This window comes from Lepus europaeus, chromosome 10 (genome assembly GCF_033115175.1).
Source record: "Lepus europaeus isolate LE1 chromosome 10, mLepTim1.pri, whole genome shotgun sequence".
In the NCBI taxonomy this organism is placed as follows: domain Eukaryota; kingdom Metazoa; phylum Chordata; class Mammalia; order Lagomorpha; family Leporidae; genus Lepus; species Lepus europaeus.
Window position 1 is genome coordinate 39,311,257 of NC_084836.1, and position 25,656 is coordinate 39,336,912.

General features: G+C 36.8%; 1 protein-coding gene across 2 annotated transcripts in view; it reads left to right on the forward strand.

Annotated features, from left to right (window-relative positions):
• PPFIA2 (PTPRF interacting protein alpha 2) overlaps positions 1–25,656 on the forward strand; it is a 535,398-nt gene that overhangs the window by 459,401 nt on the left and 50,341 nt on the right. Inside the window, exons 18-22 of one of the 2 annotated variants that reach the window (XM_062202051.1) lie at positions 267–504; positions 2,537–2,566; positions 5,289–5,419; positions 7,581–7,735; positions 13,394–13,487. In XM_062202051.1, the coding sequence (XP_062058035.1) occupies positions 267–504; positions 2,537–2,566; positions 5,289–5,419; positions 7,581–7,735; positions 13,394–13,487 (648 nt within the window). Of the gene's footprint in view, positions 1–266; positions 505–2,536; positions 2,567–5,288; positions 5,420–7,580; positions 7,736–13,393; positions 13,488–25,656 lie in introns of those variants that run through there. The other variant, XM_062202053.1, reaches the window with a different exon arrangement.

Below are 25,656 nucleotides of genomic sequence, written 5' to 3' on the forward strand. Positions count from 1 at the left end.
AGTCAACGAGGCCGTCAAATTTTACAATGGTTTTAGCAGATGATAATATAGAAAGAAAGTCAAACTTCAAGAAAGTTCTCAAGAATTATTATCATTTAGGGAAAAAAGAGATTTTCTAAATTGCAGCCAGGAAGTTTCTGAAACTTTTTGCAAGTTATAGATGTACACTTGATGTAAAATGGTCAGAGTAGAATTTATTGATTTTGTGAATTCCAGTTAGCATTATAGCAGCATATAATGCATCAAGATCAAACTGTGTCTCTCAGGCTAATTCAAGAAGAAAAAGAATCTACAGAACTGCGTGCTGAAGAAATTGAGAACAGAGTGGCTAGTGTGAGCCTGGAAGGCTTGAATTTGGCAAGAGTCCACCAAGGTACCTCCATCACTGCCTCTGTTACAGCTTCCTCACTGGCCAGTTCGTCTCCCCCCAGTGGACACTCAACGCCAAAACTCACCCCGAGAAGTCCTGCCAGGGAAATGGATCGGATGGGCGTCATGACACTGGTATGATGATGAAACCAGAGAATCTTTACTCCTATTAAAATTAATGATGCATTAACAAACACACTGGGTGTTTATTCTAGCCTTCAGGACTGTCTGTGGCTGTCCTCCCTCCCTCCCTCCCTCCTTTCCTTCCTTCCTTCCTTCCTTCCACAACCCTATGTGGTGAGTACGATCATCAATTCCATCATGAGATGAGGAGATGGTAGCCCAGATGGGTGTTACCACTTTCTCCAGGTCACATGGTAAGTGAATAGCAGGGATCATAATATCACATTAGAAATTTTAATGACTTAAGCCATTAAATAGAATGCACATTGAGGAAATACATTTGTCATAACAAATAAAAATATTGTCTATTGTAATTGTTTTAATACAACAAGACCAAAATTTATGATTTTACCATAGATAAATTTCATAAGAGCCATAAAAAGCAACAGCAGCAATTTTCTAACTTGATTTTAGGATTCTTGTAAGCTTTTTAACATTTACTCTTTTGTTTCTTTATTTTGCTTATCTTTGTATTTGGGATTTTAAAAAGTTGTAAGCTTAAAGAAAGTACCCCTAACCATAACTGAAAGAAAATAAAAGTGCTTCATGTTAAAAGTAATATGAGAACCTCTGGGAAATATAGTCAGGATGACTGCTGAATAGTGGCTGTGATGTTTATTTATTTTATTTATTTATTTATTTATTTGCCAACTTGTTACCAAAACTACTGAGGAATCTTGGAATCATGGAACATAATTTAGTCAGCAATCAACACGGGGAGACTAGTTATTTCTCTAATACTAATATTTCTCTATATTTTTACAACATTGCATCTTATCCTTTTAAGTATTTTTATAAATATTAGTATCATAACCCTTGATAATGCTATTATTTTCCTACTAATAAAGTATAAAAATTAATCATTTAGACATATATGAGAAAGATGACAGTAAAAACATTCATTTTCTTTAGCAGTCAGTCACCAATAAATAAGTGGTAAATTAACATTATTACCCTATAATTACAACACTTAAAAAACATTTGGGGATTTTCCTAAAGGGTAAAGGAATATTTACCGTGTTCAGTATCTAATTCAGGAAAACAAGAAATGAAATGCAGGAGCTCCTTACCACCTAGTAAAACTGTCACTCAACTCACTTTTATAGAGAAAAACAGGTAGGTTTTCTTCTATCTGTAAAAAATATTTGAAGAAAAATAATTTTATTGGCTATAATTTGTATTTAAGTATTCAGAAGAAGAATAGAAATTTTAGGGACAGAAAATGAATAATTAAAAGCATTGTATTATTTATGTTGTGCATTTGAAATATTGGGGTCTTTTTACTGATCTAATGATAATTGTTTATATTGTATTTACTTTTACTTGGCGAGAAATCCATAAATATAAGTAGCATACCAGCAATATCTAGGTAGAGTAATGAATGGGATAAAAGCAGCACATTTCCCACTAAAATAGACTATTTTAAAAATTCTATTAATGAGCATTGACAAAAAAGCAGCACCACAGAAACTCTTAGGGCTGAGGCCTTATCTTCTAGCATTTATTGGAGTGAGGATGCCAGAAAGTCTGAGATCCTCAGGAACAGTTTACCTAACAGAGGAAGCCCAAGGCTCTGTTTGGATGGGGCAAAAGCCAGAGTTTACAAACTCCATCTCTGTGTATTGGATCTTCATCCCCATCTATATTTTCTTTGGATACAGTCCCATGCCTATTCTGGCAATCTTGCTCCCTGTCTGAGCTCACTCACTCCGACTAACTGTCTTATATATATCCAGGGCCCCTATCTCCAATATAATGTGTGTGCAGGTGGACGTGCCTCCACCCGTGTCCTCTGAGAGGTTCTTTGTCTGAAGTCGCTCTCAGAAGAGGTGCTCTTAAGATGCTGGCGGATATTTATTTAGGAAAGGTGGAATGGAGCAGAAGAATGATAGCCATGTTGTAGACACTAATTAAACTTGTTACGTGGTCAAAGGATAATCATTAATTAGTTGTTTTATGTTGCTTTTATTACTGCCAATCACAGCCAAGTGATCTAAGGAAACATCGGAGAAAGGTATTGTAAATAACTTTTATAATGAATACTAGTTGAATGTTGTTTATTTTTCATGAAAGCTTTAAGATGATATTTCTCTAGTTTTAATATCTTAACATAAAATTTAAAATATTCAATGTTACTGAATATTTAAATATAAGAGCAAATGACTCAAATATAATTTTAATTCTTCCTAGGGTAGTTACTAGATTAAGTAAGCTAAATATTCTGATTTTTCCACTGAATATTTGAACCATAGATGGTAGATTTATAAATATTTTAATGTCAGTACTAGAACAATGCTGGTTGGTTTCACAAGCTGGTTTTCATATCTTTTGGTTATATATACTTGTTAGTGGCATCGCTAGATCATATAGTAGTTCTATTTCTATTTTTAAGGTATTTCCTTACTCTTTCCATAGAAATAGTACTAATTCACATTTCCTCCAGTAGTGTGTAATAGAAGAGTTCCCTTTCCTCCATATCCAACTCTAACCCATAAGTATGTACAATGTTTCTTAATAAAAATTTTAAAACACGGGAGGAAGCTAGTTTTTTGTTTTTTTGGTTTTTTGCTAATTAAATGTGATGAGGCCAACAGATCAGTAGAGAACTGCCAAAGGAAAGATCCGTTTGTAACTCACAGATCCCAAAGGGAAGGGATGTGATGCCCCGGAGAAGCACCAGGCTCAGTGAGGAGGAAGAAGCAAAGGGGAAGCAGAAGCAGGGGACTAGTTAAGGTCCCTGGAGGAAAAGCAAACAGGGCAGGGTAAGCTGAGTTAGGACTGACAGTCACACCGCTTTCTTTGGCTCTGGGGCATAGGAATGTCTCCAGTTGTCTCTAGCTTGGGCCTGGGGTGTTTAGGACAGGGGACTAATGCCTCCTGGAGTCTAAGAGCAGCCTAGAGACAAGGATTCCAAGCAACAGTCTGCACTGGTTGCTTTTCATAGGAAAGGCTCATAAAGGCGAGTAGTTTGCATTACAGAGAAGTCAATTCGCCTTGGAAAGAGCAGTTTCTCTAGATGCCAGGAGCCTGAAGAACATAGAAAATAGTAAGATTGCAGAGTTCAAACATTGCTTTCTATTCTAAATGAAACCAAGAGAATAAACATGGAATGTGGCAAACACAGTGGACACCAGATCTGATTCCCAAATGACATCTTGTCAGATAATTGAGGACAGCAGAGCACTCCGGAGAGATCAGATGGGAAAGAGATCAGACTGAAGGTCCTCTCCACGCATAAATGCGTTCTGCAGCTTCTGCAGGACGTGAGAGTCAGACTATGGTTCCAAGCACATCATGAACCACAGGGCTTTTTTATTTTTATTTGATGAAGTGAATCTCTCATATGCTCACATGGCTTAAACTGCTGGAATCTTCTCTTTCTGAACTGTTTATCTGTCTTGCTATTATTGTGTGTTCTCCTTGACACTGCCAGTTGGTTCTCAACTATCTAATTTACCATGTGCAATGTTATTATTTGTCTTTGATTTCTACTAATTTAAAAGAATTCGAAAGAAATTTTGGAATCTAAAAAGAAACTGACAGATTGTGTAAAAGAATTTTAGTGGGTTAAGAAACAATAAGGTTGCATTTATAGAAATTCAGCCCTCTGGAAACGGGTGACTGGCAAGAAAGGTCAAAGAAAGAAGGAACCACAAACTAAAATTTTTGTGTGTTGGGGTAAGAAGATACCTACAGGATTCATTTACACCTCGCAAGGATGCACTAAATATTACATATTCCATTTTATTGGATAGGATATTTAATTTAATATTAAAGCGTGTAAGTAATCAGCTCATTCACTGAACTTTCAAGAAAAACTAGAGTTCAAGTCCATTTCCAATTCCAAAGCCTTTCTCCTATTATTCAGAGAAACCATCTATGTATGTTTTAAGGGCTGCTTTAATTTTTTTAAAAACATCTATTTGTTGATTGATTTGAAAGTCAGAGTTAGAGAGAGAATCTTCCATCCACTGGTTCATTCCTCAGAAGGTTGCAAAAGCTGGGGCTGGGCCAAGCCAAGCCAGTAGCCAAGAACCTCATCCAGATATTTCACATGTGTGGCAGGGGCCCTAGTACTTGGACCTTCCACTGCTTTTCCCGGGCCATGAGCTGGCAGCTGGATCAGAAGCAGAGCAGCCAGACACGAACTGGTGCCCATACAGTTTGCCAGCATTGCAGGCAGCAGCTTTACCCAATCCACCACAACTCCAGCAAATCTCTTCCCTTTAAAAAAAAAATAGTTTATTTATTTGTTTTAGAGGTAGAGTTATAGATAGAGGGAGACAAAGAGAGGTCTTTCATCTGTTGGTTCACTCCTCCAAATGGCCCCAGTGGCCAGAGCTAGGCTGATTCCAAGCCAGGAGCCAGAAGCTTTTTACAGGTCTCCAGTGTGGTGCAGGGGCCCAAAGACTTGGTCCATCCTCCATTGCCTTCATCAGGCCATAAGTAGAGAGCTGGATCAGGAGTGGAGCAGCCAGAACATGTGCCCATATGGGGTGCCAGTGCCACAGGTGGAGGCTCAGCCCACTACGCCACAGCACTGGCCGCATCTCTTCTCTTTAAAAGAACTGAAAATCACCCCTTTAAAACTGTGATTTTATATTTGTATGCCCTGAGTTTTTATTTATCTGATTCTTTGTATTTCAATTATTCAAATAGACTTTATTCAATGATGTGTACCAATGTCACTTCCGATTTAAAAACAGTTGATTTGAATTTATTGTTTTTGGTTCCAGATTGCAGTGGTGGAAGAGGATGGTCGGGAGGACAAAGCGACGATCAAATGTGAAACTTCTCCTCCTCCCACGCCTCGAGCCATCAGGATGACGCACACCCTCCCTTCCTCCTACCACAACGATGCCCGAAGGTGGGTTTCTCCGGGCACATTACCCGCTGAAAACTGTCTTCCCAAAAGTAATCTCCCCTTTTTCAGTGTTGTCAAATAGACAACCTAAAGTTTTACATAAAGTATTTGACTTGATCCAAAATTCTCCATCAGGTTTTGTCACGTTCCCTCTATTCATTATCACTTTTGAAATAACCAAATTCCCATTCCGAGATCAAAACTTGGCTTTTAAAATTACCTGTTCCCTGTGTGGTCTTGCTACTGCTCAATGTAAAGGTAAGCATGGATCTTCTATTTTTAGCAGATATTTCCTATTAAAATCAAGTTAAAAGAGAAGGAGGTCTTACCAGGAATAATTCCAAATATCTAAATGAACTCTAGTACAAGACTATACATTTGGATTGCAGTGTAATCATAATTAAGGGCTGAAAGGCCTATGATTGTACCTCATTTATGTTCAGCAGACAGGTGTGCATACCCTCTGGGTGCTACTTCTACCAGCATTAATAACTCCTCAGACAAAAACACACCTGGAAGGGAAAAAAATGCCACATTGACCAAATATAAAGAGAAGTCTGGCTGTGGAAATATCATTTGTTACAGTGAATCTTCATAGACTCTTATTTTCATGGTTGAAAAATTACAAACAAATCTCTATAATAATGATATAAATATATCTAAGTTTATCATTTACTTCTTTTTTTTAAGATTTTATTTATTTATTTGACAGGCAGAGTTACAGAGAGACAGACAGAGACAGAGAGAAAGGTCTTCCCTCTGCTAGTTTATTCCCCAAATGGCCACAATGGCCAGCACTGCGCCAATCCAAAGCCAGGAGCCAGGAGCCAAGAGCCTCCTCCTGGTCTCCCATGCAGGTGCAGGAGCCCAAACACTTGGGCCATCCTCCACTGCCTTCCCCGGGCCACAGCAGAGAGCTGGACTGGAAGAGGAGCAGCAGGGACTAGAACCACACCCATATGGGATGCCAGCGCCTCAGGCAGAGGATTAACCTAGTGCACCAAAGCGCTAGCCCCTACCATTTACTTCTTAAAAGAAATGCCCTCTTACTATCTCATTGATTGCAGCATCCTTGGCCATAGTTGATATAACCAAGCATAGTGACTCAGCAATTAATTCTTGTTTTAAGTAAAAATTTACTTTGAATAGAATAGGTAATAACAAATGCTTTTGAAAACAGAGGGTTCATTGTTGGCAGCAATTAATTTCTAGGAGATTTTTGATTAAAGGAATTAGCCTCCAAAACTGAAAGGCAGAAGGACAGCTAAAGAAAAATTCAGGAAAACCATATACTATAATAGTAGCTTCAAGTTCTTTATTAGTTCTATTAACATTTGTTACTACAGATTTTGATGTTTCTTGTTAGAACAAACTCTGAAAAATAAATAGATATTAGGACTTGCTAGACTGTTGGGACATAAATAATTAATTTCAAAAGTCCTGGTAAGCTGGAGCACAAATAGTTCAACTCAAACTGCCTGGTACCCCGCTGGGCCAGCTCCACCTGCTGCACGTGCCTCTTCTTGGACATACCACATGGACAAGGTGACACATTGTAAATAAGGGGCCTTCTTCCCATTGAACCCCACCTTATCACAGTGTGTGGGTCTCTGCATGCCCACACGGCCCCCTCCCAACAGACAGCATAAACAGGCTTCTGCCCTCTGCCTGATAGGATGAGTCTCTTCTAAGAAATCCTCTACCCCTACTGGTGCCCACTGACAGGGGGGCAAGCCGCAGCCTTTCTTTCCCCCTACTGTGCTCTCCTGTCTTCAATAAGTGTCCCTTCTGCATTTTATTGGCCACTTCCTTGCCTTCTTAGAACCTCAAAAATTATTAAACTTTACAATAGATAATGGGTCAGGTGCAAAATGATAGATCACTTGACATGCAGTAGTTAAATCACCCTGTATTCATAGATCATTTTCATATTAAGCAAAGTATAAGGGAAAAATTTTTTTTCTATTGAAAATTTGAAGATTGATGACTCCAAGGCTTTGGAAACTCCACTTCAATATCTTCAGAAAACATTTGTGAAGAAAAGAAATAAATAACATTCAACATCCACTTGTTCCTCCTTTTGTATGTTTACAAAGGGAATTCTTCTGTACCTTGTGGATGTTGCAACGAAAATGAGCATGTTGCCCTGTTTTGTGTTTTGCAGTAGTTTATCTGCCTCTCTTGAGCCAGAAAGCCTTGGGCTTGGAAGTGCCAACAGCAGCCAAGACTCTCTTCACAAAGCCCCCAAGAAAAAAGGAATCAAGTCTTCAATAGGACGTTTGTTTGGTAAAAAAGAAAAAGCTCGACTCGGGCAGCTCCGTAAGTTTGCATGTGTTTGATTTTCCACTCATTTCATTCAGTTCTACATGTCCATCGATCCCATTTCGTTCCTTCTCCAGTCTTCCTGAAAATTGTTCGGTTTAATCAATTTTGAGAACCCAGTTTAGTTGCATAATGCTTAATAAAAGAGATAGTGAAAGAATCCTATACATTTTGCAGTTCCTTCACTTCTATGTTAACAATAGTAGCTAGAATTTATTAATGATAATTGTCAAAGGCAGAATTAAAGCATATTATTTTGTCAATAAGCAAACAATGTCTTAGTAGTTTTCAAAACTGAGATATTTATTTTGATGCCAATGTTTCAAAATCAGATACAAACCATTGAGTATATTGCCACTTAGATGATAAATGTTTATCAAAGCTTAGCTATGTGAATTTAACGCTTTTCTGCTAAAAACTGAAAAGCCCATAAAAAAAATCCTAAAGAAGTGATTATAGAACATAAAACGTGAAGGATAAGATTTTTGTTGTCGTTGTTTAAAGTTACCACAACTTTCTCTTAACAAATTCTAAGGCATGTAAATGAAGGTAAGAGAGAAGAAATAGGTTAATAGAGATTGTGCTAGAATTGGTTATTGTCAGGAACTAGTTGGCCATAGATCAGTACATTTGGAATGACCAGAGGTATACAATGATATTTCAAAAAGTTTACAATAAAATAAAATGCAAAGATCACTTACATTTTCCATGAACCTCTTGAAATATCCTCATGGGTTTATAAATAGATACCTAAAAATACAGATATGTATATAATCGTCTGGAACAGCAAAGTATATGATTTTTTGAAATGATATATACATTTGGCTTTTTTGGTGTCCTCCTGTTTATTTATAGAGTTAAATTATTAGAAAAGGATTAACCTCCTGTCTCCAATGACAAGGACTACACAGACTGATACAAATTTCTTAGTGCTTCCTTTGGTTACCCAAATAAAGGACTGGTTGTTTACAAATAATACCCCAACACCGAGCCTTAATTTCCTGCCCTGCCACCAAAACAGTTTCTGAGTATGGTCCTCAAGCCTGCAGACTGACACTGCGGCATTATTCAGAGATGTCTTTCCTGACTCCCACAGTGTGAACCCATACAGAGCACCATGTGCTGTGGGCAACTGATGTGCAGCCAGCTGTGCAATTAAGTGCTATTCATTAGGGTGACTAAATCCTCCCTGGACTTCTCATTTTCAGGAGAAGAATCCCTTAGGCTATCAAACAAAAAAGTTGCAAAGCAAAGAGGAAAGAAGCTGATTCTTTGTCATAAAAAATGGCAAATATTATTTTAAAATTTGTTTTGGTTATGGTCTTACCAAATTAATTGTCATTTCCATTATATTAAAATGCAACTCACAATAATCTGGCTAGTTAATTATTTTTTTTTATTTTTTTTTAACTTTTATTTAATGAATATAAATTTCCAGTGTACAGCTTATGGATTACAAAAAAACATAGTAATTTTTCATTTATTCATATTTCAATATATATTTCATCTAAGTTTTATAATTCATTTTCCTTTTAAGAATATATTTAATTGCCCAATTCATTGGGACTTCTCTTTTTATTTTGTATATAACTTTGGCCAGAGTTTACTATATCTTTAGGAATTTTACAAACAATATTCTTTCAAAATCAGGGTGTCCAAGATATAATTTAAAGTCTATAAAAATATATATTATCTTGAAATCTAGTCTTTATTAGCTATTTCAAATGGATATCAGAGATGACCCCCTAAAATCTATACAGAAATGTATCCCTTTAAAGTTCCCCAGAAGTGCCATCTGGGATGCCACATATGCTACCGGAATTTGGGGTGCCATACGATATCACCATATGTTTATTAATAAATCCCCAATATCAATAAGCCTTAGAGGATTCTTGCCTAATATTTAGAGAAGAATTCTAAATACTGGCACAGATAAATGAGGCAGCATAGTACATTTTAAGCCTTTATTTAGTAAGAAAGATGCATAGGAGAGTGAGAGCTTTTTTAAGAGAGAGAGGTAAATCTGGGTTCATACCAAGCACCAGGAACCAGCCACGTGGAGGAATATCTAGGCCAGGAAGCCTGGGGTGCGTGGCCCGAAGGCCACAGGCCCTGGTGGTGCAGGGCTACAGCAAGCCCCCTCCTAGCAAGAGGCCAGGGCCGAAGAGAAGGGCAGACACACCCACACCATGTCCCAGGCTTTTAACCCACTTCCAAAGGGGAGTGGTTAATTAAACTGATTGGATGGTGGGCACCCAGGTGTGGCCAGGTAGGGGGATGAGGTCACATAGGGGCGGCGTAGCAATGGTCTTCCAGCTCACAAACCTAATTGATTTTAACCTGTATGCCTGCCTACTTCAAAATGACCGTATGTCTTCATGTCAGAACAGATGAGAATGAAATCAGTGACAATGACATCCTCATTAACTCAACCAATGTCAAAAACTAGAGATAATTATGTAGGATCGTATCCTAGACCTGGGAAGTTGTCTGAACACTGAGCAGTATGTTTCACTTCGTAGAACAAGGGTGGAGCATAAGGCAGATTTACAAAGAGGGAGAGACAGACAGAGACAGAGATCTTCCACTTGCTTGTTCACTTCCTAAATGGCCACAATGGCAGGGGCTGGGCCAGGCTAAAGAACTCCATCTGAGTTGCCACAAGGGTGGCAGGTGCACAAGCTCTCTTCTGCTGCTTTCCCAGGCCCTTAGAAGGAAGCTGGATTGGAAATGTAGTAGCCAGGACTCAAACTGGTGCCTATAGGGGATGCCAGTGTTGTAGTTGGTGGCTTAACACGCTGCACCACAATGTTATCTAAAGGCATTAACCTATTTAAAAACAAAGAAAATTAAGCTATGTTAAAAATAGCCAAGTCAGACTAAGCCCCTTTGTTTCTCTGACAGAAACAGATCAGGAAAGGTGATGGTGAACCATGACTCATGACATCCCTGTAGACAAGATTTCTATAAAAATGGCCTCAGTGATGGAAACAAGTAGAATTTGTTTCCTTTAGAGACGGAGAAACAGAAAGAGAGAAATTGACTGAGATGCCCCATCCAGTGGCTAAGTCCCAAAATGCCCACAACAGCCAGGGTTGGACTAGGAAGTCAATGCAAGTCACCCACACGGGTGGCAGAAAACCGGCTGACTGAGCCATCACAATGCCTCCCAGAGTCTGCACCACCAGGCCGGTGGAGGCAGGACCAAAGACAGGGGTCGATATAGGCCCTCTGAAATGGGACACGGGCATCTTCCCCAGGATCTCAAGCACTAAGTCAAATGCCAACCCTGATGATTTGTTTTAAGATTTATTTATTTATTTGGAAGACAAAGTGACAAGGAGAGAGAGAGAGAAAGAGAACTGAGATTTTCCATCTGCTAGTTCAATCCCCAAATGGCAGCAACAACCAGGTCTGGGCCAGGGTGAAACCAGAAGCCAGGAATTCATCCTGGTCTCCCACATGGGTGACAGAGACCGAAGTACTTGGGCCATCTTTGGCTGCCTTCCCAGGTGCATTAATAGAAAGCTGGGTCGAATGCAGAGTAGCTGGAGTTTGAACTAGTGCTCCAGTATGGGATACTGGTCTTGCAAGTGGCAGCTTAAACTGCTGCACCGCAATGCCAGCCATTCAAATATCTAAAATAGTTTGTCTATCTCAAATAGTTTTATCTCACAAAATAGTCCTCAAGCTTTACTGTTCTTCTATAACTTTTATCATTTAAAAATGTTCCTTTTTGCTATTAAAATGTTAGATTCATGAAAAAATTTCAATAATAATTTAAATGGTCTTTTATTGCTCAGAATGATAAAAAGCCTGATTGTTCCAGCCACCTGGTGGTAGAAAATGTTTCATCGTTTATTGAGTAGTTCTGCTTCATCAATCTCCTTGTCTCCATATGGACTGATCAGGTGTTTCCTAACTTAAGTGAATCATTCATTTACATTTACATTTCAAGAAAACATTTTTATTGCCATTTGCAGAGTATGAATAATAGTTTATGGATTTACAATAAGGCAAATATACAGATGAGATAAATAAAAAATATTCACTCATTATGCATAATGGAAAATTACATGTTTAAACTGTTCCTCAGGAGTATTTTAGTCAACTAGTGATGGCTTTCCTAATGATACCAACAATGAAAACTTTTCATAATAAAAAAATTCTCCAAGTATTAATTGTACATGTGCACAATGAATAGAATACATTTTAGTTCTCAAACTCCATGGCCTGAATGGGATGTAGACAGCTATCAATTGGTTCTCAATTAATGGGGAATTTCTTATAATTATCCAATTTAGCAAGAGGATTCACAGGCCATGTAATAATCTCATTTATATCAGTGCTCCAAAATTAATAGGATCAAGTATTGTAAATTATTGGCTAAGATACATTTTCAAAGTCATTACAGCAAATTTGCCTCAATGTTTTGGTAAGATATTTCATTCTGGTAAATTTTGGTAAAGAGAAACAATATCTTTTTCAACTCTTGTGAATATTATTAAGTAAGGCAATGTCTACTGTAATGGGATAAGTGTGAAAGTTGGCTTCAGCCGTTCTTATTTATTGCTCTGTTGGTGGAAGTTTGTGGGTATCCTTTGTAAATATTAGTATTAGCTTAGGTCTTTCTGATCTTGTGCTTAACTGGAGTTTAAAGTCATTCCGTTAAAAAATATATATATACCTTAACATAGTAAACAATTGAATTTTTCCTTGGCTGGATTTCATGTTTATCACATATAATAAATAACAAACAGAACACAAATTACAGAATTAAGCCCTGATTTTTCAATTGCAGTAGATAATGTATAGTATATTTATAAATCCTGAATTCCTCAAGTTACATTGCAAGATGCATAATTCAGTGTTTGATGTTCATAATACTTTTCTCCTTTGTGCTTTCATTCCAATAGTCTACTTATATACATAATATATGTTCAAAACAAATAATGCTGGCATTAATCCAAACAAAACTGTGACATGTGGGTGACATCTGTGCTTATCAGAGTCTTTTGAAGTAAGAAAGAGTTTTTTATTTTTTGCTATACGTTTTTATTATGAAGTTTTATTATGAAGTTTAAAGAGCAAAACAAAATCTGTCCAGAGGCATGACATTCCAGAAGTGAGGCATACAGTGAAAGATATAGAAGACAGTCAACTGGCAGAACGCAGTTCCAAGAACAAGATAAAAACTTGAAGAAGTTAGCAAATGCCTCTCCATTCAGGCAATTTAGAATTGAGAATATGCACCTGAGTTTCTACTCATGGGACTAGCATTTACCTTATTATGTATGAGGTATTTCAACTGTTTCAATTGTTGAAAATATAATTATTGCACACTATACAAATATTCACTCTTAATTTCCACAAGAAAAGTAGAAAAACTGACCTTGAGGCTTGGGAGCAGGTCACATTTGTTCTGTTGCTGCTAGGTGCAACTGTACCAACAAGTATTTTGTTGTTGCTATTCATTCTCTCAGTTCCTGTTTGCATATGTACTCATGCCATGTTATGCATGCTCTATTGGAAATACAATAGCCGTCCAAAAAAAAAAAATGTGTTATTGAACAGAGGCTCAGATATCTGTTGAGAATTTGATGCAGGTGTTGATACAATGGCTGAAACTGAATCTGAATATTGATTTTTGCACAGGAGGCTTTATGGAGACAGAAGCTGCTGCTCAGGAATCCCTCGGATTAGGCAAACTGGGAACCCAAGCTGAAAAAGACAGAAGGCTGAAGAAAAAGTAGGTTTGGAGATTTTCTCCTTGGCTTTTTAATTTTTCTTTATTCTTTATTATTGTTCGTATGGACTTAAAAAATAAGAATACTTGGAAACAAAACAACCAAATTGAGGCTGGTGTTACCTAAAAAACTCTGGGCTCATGTTTCCTATTTACACTGAGGTGCAGTTTGAAATGAGCATAAACATCTTTGGCTTGTAATAGAAATAGAATTTTTTCTAAATGGCCAAAAATATATTTTAAAATTCAAGTATATGTAAAGTACTTATATTTAACCCAAAAATAGTGTAGTGCTCTATTCAATGTTTAATTCAATACTTGGTCTGATAAAATGATAGAGTATACAACCCAACTTTTTGTTTCCTTTCATGAAGGAATTATTTAAAAGGAGAAACATTTCTCTGACTGATTGCCTGTAAACTTATTTTAGACTTGCAGCAGATTGCTTTGCATCTGTCAGGAAACTGATAGTATATCCTTTTCATTCACATATAATATGAGAACATTTACATGACTTGCAAAATTGACAAATTTTGAGTCCCGGTAACTGTTGGAAAGCAAATGGGTCCATAAATAACACAGTTTAAAATGTATAGTAACATTGTCAGTGGCAAAATAGCACCTATTTTCTTTATACAAATATTTTCTTTATACAAAAAGGCATTTTCTAAACTCTAGAATCTATTGGTTGGTTATTCCTTTACCTCTCCCTCAGATATTTATGTTATTGATTCATGGTTTCCACATTCTCCTTCTTGTTAGGAAATAATATTCATTTCCCTAGTCATCATTCTGTGACAGATATATTCTGATACTTTACAGGCTAATCAATTAACATCATATTTTACCTTCCTACTTACTTTGTAAGGTTTACTAATGGGGAAATACTTACACAGTAAATTTGCCACTTAGTAAAATTAGACATATCACTAGATTTAGTAGAAATACAGCCCAAAAAAGTACTTTGAAATTATTTCTTGTTTCTTTACTGCAACTAAATACTCAAATTGAATAACATTTAGCTATTGATCATTCAAAATAGGTTTTAATATTAACATAATCTCATTCAAGTATACTGTTTGTTTAGACCTATTAAGGGATACTATTAATTTTGCAGTTGCTTGTTGAGATAATATTCTTCTAACAGTGTTCTCCTTTGATGAGTTTTTTTAAATTTGATTACTTTTTCAACTCTAAAAGATTATGAGTAATCAAAAGTCAGCCTAGCAATGGATATGATTTATTTCCCTTAATAGTTATTTCACATTTCTCCCATAAAGAAATATTTACAAGTAATGGTAATCTAACCAACTTTCACAATTGCACATTCAGCCATTTCACCATGTAGTTCCTTGGGTTTTTGTAAGATCAGGCTAACTAAACTCTTTTGAAACAGTTACTAAAGTTAAACAGTCTAATTGTACAATGATTGAAACTAATTCATTTAAATTTTAGCTATTATTAACTTGGTATTTACTTGATATTAATTTTATAGAATTAGTCCCAAATCTTAAGTACTTTCTCATCCAGAAAATTTTAGTTCTGTACTTAGCTTGAAGATCTTATCATGCTTGGTTTTGTGTTTTATTTCATGTTTTGGGAAATATAATTGCATAATTTATTAAATGTAATACTTCTCCTTCATGTTATGATGAACATTAGGATTTTTCCATAAGGCAGTAATGGCTAGCACTTCCTGATATGATTAGTTCCTGCAGAATAATAGCATTTGTATTAAAAATGGCTCCAACGAGGCAGGATAGTTAATTAATGAAAATAGAAAAGTATGTCCCATATTACTGGCTAACCCATAGCAAGAACAAGATGAGCATAAATATGCAACCAGTGTCTATGAGACTTAGACAAGTATGAGTAAGTGCTGTCGCTGATACAGGACATACATAACATTGCACTGGGCTTCTGCTTTGTAAGAGAGTTAAATGTCTGCATGGAATGAGTTTTATTGGATAGACAAGATCAGTTACTTCTAAATAACTTGTTTTCAAAATTCATGAGTATCTACCAAAAATTTTAATTATTAAATTCTCAATTCAATTATTAATTTGGTTAATTATTATTGAATATTGTCAGTTTGTTTTGAATTTTCTTAAGTGTCTATAATTTCATTAAAACTACTCCAATTTTCTTTCTTTAAAAGATGCCATATCCTCTTTTTCTGTGCTTTAAGCCATCTTTTTTTGTGACTTTATTTTTTTTAAGATTTAGTTATTTATTTGAAAGTCAGAGTTACAAGAGAGAGGAGAGGCAGAGAGAGAGAGGTCTTCCATTATACTGGTTCACTCTCCAAATGACCGCAATAGACAGAGCTGAGCCAATCTGAAGCCAGGAGCCAGGAGCTTCCTCCAGGTCTCCCACATGGTTGCAGGGACCCAAAGACTTGGGTCATCCTCCACCGCTTTCCCAGGCCATAACAGAGAGCTGGATTGGAAATGGAGCAGCTGGGACTCGAACTGGCACTGCAGGCCAGGGCTGTAACCCGCTGTAATACAGTGTGGCTCCTATGACCCAATTTTATAAAGAACATACAGGGATATCATTTCAGAGGGAAGCATTCAAAACATTCCAAATTCCTATAAAGCTCATGTTGGCAATTTTAAACAAAACTCTCATATAAATTATAATTACTATCCAGTAAGTTTAACATGCATATTTGGAACAGCTTTTAAAATCTGTTCAAGTATTCCTGCTTTAGTTCTTTTGTTTTTTCTTAACTTTATTTCCTGGTCCAGATAATAGCTTTTATTTGTATCTCCTGTGCCATAATGAGAAATAGAATTCCAAAAATACTAGAACTAGAGCACTCACTAACTAATCAAGAAATCCTAGTGTACTTTTATCTTCCTGGATATTATTACACAGGGGCTGTTCTTTCATCAGAACAACATCTAACCTAAGCCTAAAGTTCACTTTTATGAGTCAGCCTTGTTTTTGCTCTATTTTTCAATTCCTTAAATTTCTCCAACAGGCTTACATTGAGGACCACTAATATCTACAATAATTGTGTCAAACTCACACTTGCCTAGTAATTCTTAAACTATTTTCGTATGAATTTTCTTGTTGGTCTCCTTTAGATTTGATCAGGTTTACCATAGTCTCCTTCGTCATCTCTACTGGGTGACTGACTTATTCTCAGTGTTAAATCTCCAGATTAATACTGTGATTCTATAGTATTCTCATTGTGGACTCCCCCTGGAGGTGGCATGATCTCTCTGAGAGCTGGAGCACCATCTTCTACTTGGTTCACTGGACTTCAGACACCTTCTCCTATTTAACAAAAACAAGCAACCTTCTCTTCTCCAAGATGCACATTTTTTTTTTTTTTTTTGACAGGCAGAGTGGATAGTGAGAGAGAGACAGAGAGAAAGGTCTTCCTTTTTGCCATTGGTTCACCCTCCAATGGCCGCTGCGGCCAGCACATCTTGCTGATCTGAAGCCAGGAGCCAGGTGCTTCTCCTGGTCTCCCATGCGGGTGCAGGGCCCAAGGACTAGGGCCATCCTCCACTGCCTTCCCAGGCCATAGCAGAGAGCTGGCCTGGAAGAGGGGCAACCGGGATAGAATCCGGCAGCCCGACCGGGACTAGAACCCGGTGTGCCAGCGCCGCAAGGCGGAGGATTAGCCTGTTAAGCCACGGCGCCGGCCCCAAGATGCACATTTTTTAAAGGATTTATTTATTTATTTATTTATTTATTTGAGAGGGAGAGATAGACAGATAAAGGGAGAGACAGAGAGATCTACTAGTTCATTTCCCCAAACAGTTGTAACAGCAGAGCCGGGCTGATCCAAAGCCAGCAGCCAGGAGCTTCTTCTGAGTTTTCCACGTGGGTGCAGGGCCCAAGCACTTGGACCATTGTCTGCTGCTTTCCCAGGCCATAACAGAGAGCTAGATCAGAAGTGGAGCAGCCAGGTCTCAAACCAGAGCCCATATGGGATGCCAGCGCCACAAGTGGAGCTCCAACCTACTTAGGTCCAACCTATCATATCACTGGCCCCCACCCAGGATGCACATTATTAACAACTAGAGAATTTCTCCACTTCTTTTATACCTGTCACCTTCATCTGCAAGAAATTATTTCTCTGTTTTAGTTCTCCAGCCTTTTTTTTTTTTTTTTTTTTAGGCAGAATGGATAGTGAGAGAGAGAGACAGAGAGAAAGGTCTTCCTTTGCCGTTGGTTCACCCTCCAATGGCCACTGCGGCCGGCACACCGCGCTGATCCGAAGGCAGGAGCCAGGTGCTTCTCCTGGTCTCCCATGGGGTGCAGGGCCCAAGCACCTGGGCCATCCTCCACTGCCTTCCTGGGCCATAGCAGAGAGCTGGCCTGGAAGAGGGGCAACTGGGACAGAATCCGGCGCCCCGACCGGGACTAGAACCCGGTATGCCAGCACTGCAAGGCGGAGGATTAGCCTATTGAGCCGCGGCGCCGGCCCTCCAGCCTGTTCTAAGCTAAGACCTAAAGCTACTCTTTCAGGGTGGCCAGTTAAAGCCAACCACACTGCTATAAAAATAATAATTCCATCAAATAATATATGCTATCGCAAGACCAAAAACCTACATGGGCTAGCCCCCGTAAATCTCAATTTCTGCTTAAATTTTATGTAAAGTCTAGATTTGAGTATTTTAGGTCCCAGTAAATAGAGACTATTTGCTTGAGCTCAGAATCTATTTGCTGGTATACAAAGGAATTAGACAATCAGATATCAAAATAAAAAAAGCTCTTGGAACATGATTTAGGTATATGGAAAAAAGGGAGGACTTATTAAATCAGAACACCCAAATTAAATAACCTTACCTGAAATCAGAAGAGCTGGGTAGTTGGACGCTTCCAAGATGTACAGGTATAGACCCATCTCACATTAAAAATGAAATTTACAATATTTTGGTTTATTAGGTATTTTATTATACAATCAAGAATTATTAATATAAATGAATTTTTCTCACTTTTGAAGAATCATTGCTTACTATTTTTGTTAATATCTCATCAGGTTTTTTGTTTTTTGGTTTTCTAAATTTTTTTACCTGGTGTATATTTAGCTGCTAGTTTCTCATATCACCATCTCTTGAAGTGTGATGACAGGGTTAGTGGCAAGCTCCCTATGTAGCTAGAGATGTGAAGGTTCTTTTGCACCTTAAATTAAAAATGATAATTGGCAAAAGTATGCAACTATTGATTTAAAATAATTTTACCCAATAACTTTGGAGTTATTCCTTTTCTGCTTCCTGTTTTATCTAATGTCTAGTGATTGTCATTTTTCTGTATATAACATGTAGGATTCTTTTTCTCCTCTCCAAGTTTTAAGACTTTTCACTTTATCTTTAGCGTTCATAAATGTCATAAGTATGTGTCTATTCAAATGTGTACTTTTATGCTTCATTATTCTACTTTATACTTTCAATCTGTAGACTGGTTAGGTACAACTGTTTAACATACATTACCTAAAGGATTAACCTTCCTCTACTCAACAGTGATCCAAGAAGCTTATTTTTATAGAGACTTATGGGATTAAAGAGGAAATTATCTGTTTCAGTAGTAATATACTTGTCTAACTCCAAAGTCAGTCCTGAACAGACAGTGAATGCATTAAAACTGACACAATATCCAGCGAATAGTTACTTATCCCCAGAAGCATACATTATAAAACCTATAGCTTAATTTTTATCTAATATTTATCTTAATTTTGATAAAACATGCATGCTTGCTAAAATATTCTGTATTTTGTGACAAGCTAAAAGATACTATATGAATATTAATACAATATCATTTTCAATCCTTCATTAAGACATAGGTAGCATGTTATTATAGGTTAGAAATTTCTACAATCTCCTGAATGGGTAATTCTGCTAAAAGAACATGAATTTCATACTTGAATCAATTTTTCAACATCATTAAAATGAAATTAACATCCCACTCAGCTATCAGCAGCATCCTCTCCAGAGAAACAGTTTTATCCTTGGAGCATGGCAGTCACAGTTAATCAGTACGAATGAATCTTTATGTTAGAACTTCAAAGACATAAAAATGAAGCTCAATAGATTTAGTTAATTTATTCCCATCACAATCCTAAGGGTCTCCTTCAGTGCATAATCTCTAATGTGTTTTGAGATTGTGTACTTTTAATCTTTCACATTTGGAAGGTTCAGAGTGTGCATATATCTAAGCAAAATAAATGTCACTGGAAATATTCATACTTAAAGGTATCCCATAAACTCCACTACATTGTTTCCATAAATATTTACTAACTGCCTATAAGCCAAATTAAATATATTCTAGAATATAGAAATTAATTTTTATACATGTTAAAAGCTCTGAATACAATTTCATATCTAAGCAGTGCCATAGACATCAAAGGTAAAAAACATCTGTGGTAATCACGCTATGGAAACTGACTCTTGTGACTAAACCAAATTAAAGGGGTCATTGGTAGAACCTCATGGTTCCAGAAGCAGCAGATCCAGGAACTTGCAAAATTTTAACAGTAAGATATCATGAAATATTTCTCCAGTATGTTGTCAAGAACACACATATTATTTTCTATTCCATCCTTAAATTGAAGTTCCCAGGTGAAATTAGCTGATTGGCCTAATGTAAAACACATTTGTACATGGATTAATTTGTTATAGTCAAGGGTTCATTTAATACAGGCAGTTACTGGGGGAACACTCCTGGGCAACTGACACAAAGGATCAAATAGCACAGAATATTTTAGAACCTAAAACCAATGCTGTCAATCTTTCCTTAGGGAAATGTGTTCCATTTCCTACCTGGAGCTGGAGACATGTCTGCCTGCAATGAGATAGAGCTATCATTACTTTGCCATCTGATTATTCATAGCCCTGTTTCAGCCAAGAACAAATATAAGAATTCCCTGAACCTAAACAGTAATATCTGAATGTTAATAGCCAAAATGCACTGAAATTAGTTTGTAAAATTAAAGCTAAGGTAGCCAGTTTTCTCTCTGTACATACATGGATGTGTTTGGTCTAGTATGTAGGAAGGAAAAGAATGTGGAAGGCATAGGGCTGCTATTTTAGTCAAAGATATACTGCAAATGCATTACAAAGTAAGTGGACCAGAAGCCCTAGATTGTCCCTTAAGAAACATTTTAACTTGGAAAGAATAAAATAAGACTCAGTAAATGAAAATTAAAATCAAGACACGGTGCCCCGGAAGAACACCTGCATTTCTTTCTTTTTTTTTTTATTTAAAGATTTATTTATTTATTTGAAAGACAGATTTACAGAGGCAGAGGCAGAGGGGGAGAGAGAGAGAGAGAGAGAGAGAGAGAGAGAGAGAGAGAGATAGTCATCCGGTGGTTCACTCCTCAGATGGCCACAACAGCCAGAGCTGCAACTGATCTGAAGCCAGGAGCCAGGAGTTTCCACCAGGTCTCCCACACGGGTGCAGGGGCCCAAGGACCTGGGCCAGCCTCTACTGCTTTCCCAAGCCATAGCAGAGATCTGGATTGGAAATGGAACAGCCCACTTGGGATGCCAGCACTGCAGGCAGCAGTTTCACACCTCCTTTTCTTAATAAATCCATATCATTTATCTTGATTGAAATAAATTCTGGATTAATGGAACATGCAAACGATGATTTTCACTCATTCACTCAGTGTCAATTAAGTTCACAAAACTGTGTTACAAATGACTGATATTTGAATTACAGTGTTTTTTCTTCAAAGGACTTCTAGAGAGACATGAAAAGCAATGATTGTACTTAAGTATTTTAGAACCCATGACCATTCCTTCAAGTCATTCATCTTTGAAGAGAATGGAAAAAGTGCTACAAGTTTAAGAGCCACCTAATGTTCTTATTTAAAAGATTTTCTCCGAGACAAATGACCTAAGTTATCAAAGAGGCTGAACAAATTAATTGATTATGACTTAGTGAAACAGAAGCTGACATACCTGGCATTTTTACAAGTGGCTTAAATAAGAATGGATTTTGCTAAAGAATGAAGCTAGAAGGTGCAGTTAAAGTTTCAGATAAAGAATGTTGCTTAAGGAAGATCCTTATAGACACGCAAATTTAATAAGATGAAATTTAATAGATGCATTTCTCTAATCCTGCAACCAACCTCAGGGCTATATTCATTGATTATTTATGGATAGGGAAATACTAGGGTACTTCAAAAAAGTTCCTGGAAATGGAATATAAAACAAGGTTATTTTGTTGCAAAAATTTTTGAAAGATATGCATATGAGACACCATAATTAGATCAAATATCCCACTAATCCATTAACCATTGACATTAATACATTAGATGCTAATGTAAGATCTTGGGGACAAAGCCCTCAATGCATGGGCCTTTGGGAATACCCAAACGATTATCCAAACCATAAGAAGTATGAATCCCAATCTCTACGAGACTTTGAATGTCCTATATAATTTTAATGCTATATGTAGGGAGTGAATTAAGTCTCTCTCTCTCTCTCTTTCTGTTTATATTTTATATTTTGAAAAATTAACATCTTCTTCCTTTCAATAATAGTTTTTTATCTAATAGAAACCAAAACATGAAAATGAGCAACAAGTATGTTAAAAACTAGCACCTTTCTAAACACTCGGTAAGATGGGAGGTAATTTCAAAACACAAGGTATAGCTGTTTGTGAAATTGTCTTTTTTGGATATTATTAGTTATACATACATTAATTTCACTGATAAATAGGGAGTGTAAGAAATTAATATGTATATTAAATATGTATATTAAATATATATGTATATTAAATCAGTGTAAATTGTTAATTCCAGTAAAACTTAGAAGATACTGTCTAATAACAAGGATAATTAAATTAATTTTTTGAAATGAAAACTCAAAGTACATATAAATATATTGCTGATATCTTAATCTAGAAGAATTCTTTCATATTTGTTCCTACAAATATAGACTCATATGAACTCTAAGCAGTATTTTTCATAATGTCTTTGAAGATGTGGTTTCTTTCCCAACATGGATATATAAAATTAATCATTTATGAAGTAAAGGTATCTTTCTTGTTTCCACATTTCTATGAATGGCAGAAATTATCTATGCCACTTGCTATCATTTTATAAGAAAAAGTTATAGACCAAAAGGCTTTCCATTTAAAAATGTATCTATTTGTCTGCATATTTATGCAGATAAACAATTAAATATCTTAATTACAAATTCTACATAATGAAGGTTTTAGCCTGAGACTTGACTGGTAGATTTACAAGGCAAATGAGTAACACAATTCTCAGAGGAATAAAGATTTCAAAATCTTTTTAACAAGTTTCAAATAATTTAATTACTGGAAGTCATGTGAAGTGGTGGGGTATGATAAACAATCCTTAGTACTCCTGAACCATGTATTTTAATTTGTAAGGATCACTATAAATGTTGTGATATTTAATGCCCTCCTCTGTCGTGATGTATAAAGCAGTTCTTGCTATAATGATCTTATATCCATAGATCACTCATTCATAATCTATTAGCTTTGTGGCTTCATCACTTGCAATGTCATTCTTGGCTCCAAGTCAGACACTCCTCATGGTCAAATTCTGAATCTAGTTATTCCTCATAGCATTCCTTTTTTTAAAAAAAGTATTTATTTGTTTGTTTAATTGAAAGGCATAGTAAAGAGAGATCAGAGATGGGGGGAGAATCTTCCATCTACTGGTTTATTCCCAAAATGTCTGCAATAGCCAGGACTGGGCCAATTCAATATATTGAATTCATATCTATATATTCCAAGCACAGACACTGGTGATTTTTTTTCCTCCATGTGTACATTTGGGCACATCTTTCTTACTGTGGCGAATTATAGGAGGAAATTTAAACCAGCTTTGTTTGGATATTCAGTACTGCTGATCCAAAATTTGTTCTTTCATCAATGTTCTCATTTTCTAAAGTTTTTTTCTTTTGAAGAGAGAGGGAGAAGGAGAGGAGTGGGGAGAGGGGGAGAGAGAGAGAGAGAGAGAGAGAGAGAGAGAGAGAGAGAGAGAGAGCTTATCTCTACAACAGCTGGGGTTGGATTTTGCCAAAGCTGGGAGCCCAGAACTCAATCTAAGTCTCCCATATGGGTAGCAGGGATCCAATTACTTGAAGCATCATCGCCGCTGCTCACTGTTTGCATTGGCAGGAGGTGGAAGTCAGGAACAAAGCTGAGCCTCAAACCCAAGTACTCTGATGAGGGACGTGGGCATCCTATGGCATTTTATACTAATGGCCAAATGCCTGCCTCACCAAGGTGCCTGCTGCTCTCTCCAGCTCTAGTTAGACACTTTCCTCTCTGCACATCTGCATCTTCTGCTGATGAGCTTACATTCTACCTCAGAGAGAGAAAATAAATTGAGAGCCAAAGACACACTAAGTCTTACCACATCCTGTCTTATTACAGAAAACTAGGCTACTCTCTTATTCAAGGCAATCACCTCCTGTTTTCTTAGTCATTTTAGTCCCACTATTATTCTTCTTTTAAAGATTTATTCATTTATTTGAGAGGCAGAGCAATAGAGAGAAAGGGAAGCACACACACACACACACAATCTTCCTTTGGTGGTTCACTCCCCAAACACCCAAGGCTAGGTCTGGCCAAAGCCAGGAGCCAGGAGCTTCACTTGGGTCTCCCACATGGGTGCAGGGGTCCAAGGACTTGGGCCATCCTCCACTGCTTTCTCAGGCCATTAGCAGGGAGCTGAATTAGAAGTGGAGCAGCCGGGACTCAAACCAGCACCCATATCTGGTGCTGGTGTCGCAGGTGGCAGCTTAACCCTGTAAACTGTCCACCCATTACTTTTCTTATACCTTCAAAATATACTCTCATTTGTATTTTTTCACATCAGCACTTTAAACATTCTCATCTATCAATATACATTTGATTTAAAAATATGAATCACCAACTTGAACCTTAAGATTCCAAAGGCAATTAATTTCCACATGTGAAATTCATTTCATGAATTGTTTCTCCTCTGAAATTTAGAATGTGCAGTTGGCTAGTTTATAAACGAGAGATGCTGCATTCGTTTAGAAATCTGGCAGATTAAAATAAGACAACAGAAAAGTTTAAGGCCTCCACTTTGGAATAGAAGACATACATTAGGTGATAATTTATTCTTGTGTCTGGTGTATGATCTAGATGGTAACATAATGTTTTCTTTTAAGTCAACTAAAATGTATTTGTTCCAAGTGGTCTCTAATTGAAGAACATTTATTCTTGACAGAATCTCTCTGACTATTGTTACAACTGTGATACTCTGGAGTAATGAGGTTATCTGTTAATGTAAATGAATGTTAATAGGAAAGAATGCATCCGTTTTTAGAGGGAAAAAGTTAAACACTTTATCCAGAGGGAAAACTGTCTCTGCAAATATATATTATCTTTTACATGAAATTTATAATAGATCACTACAAAATCTCTGAGTCACTTATGACTATAGATTTTTGCCTTCTGCAGAATGTATTGAACATATTGAAAGTTATGAGCTGAAATATTTAGTATTCTAAAGTGAGACAGCTGCTTAATATCTTAAAATCTTAAAAACTGATAACAGAAGAAAGTTCATCAAAACTATGAGAAATCAGACAAATTATACAAGTTGAAAGCAACAAATATCTGAACTTTGAGCAATAGTTTCTGAGCAATGCTTTCTAAATTTGTATTTCCTGTTTATTTTCATCATTTTTCTTACATTTTCTATTTTGAGGCATTTCCATTCATATGGGTCTGCGTTTTTTGAAAAATGATAAATGCAGATCTGAGTGCCCTAATATGTCACCGTATTAAAAGTTATCAATTTGTTATGTTGGAAAGTGATTGCTAGTAGCTGGTAGGCTAAGGAAGGTTATTTCATCCGCGGTAAAATGTGACCCAGATGCTTTCAGCAATTGTCCTGGAAAGCTCAGAACTGCCTTAACCTTCAGAGCTCATCATAGAGTTCACAGGTATGTTGACAAAAAAAAAAAAACATTTTCCTCACCTAAAAGCTGTCTCTTCGGGAGCATAACTTGATTCTTGCTGCATGTTTGATGTGGAAAATGCAACTTAAAGTTTTATAATATGGTAATGCCAATTTTATGGACATTTATGTTTTTGTTTTATGTGGAAATTTACAAAGCTTGCCACAGGTGTCCTGGGAGCTAAAGCCAAAGAATATGCATTTTTCCAAAGTACCCATTTAATAAAAAATACA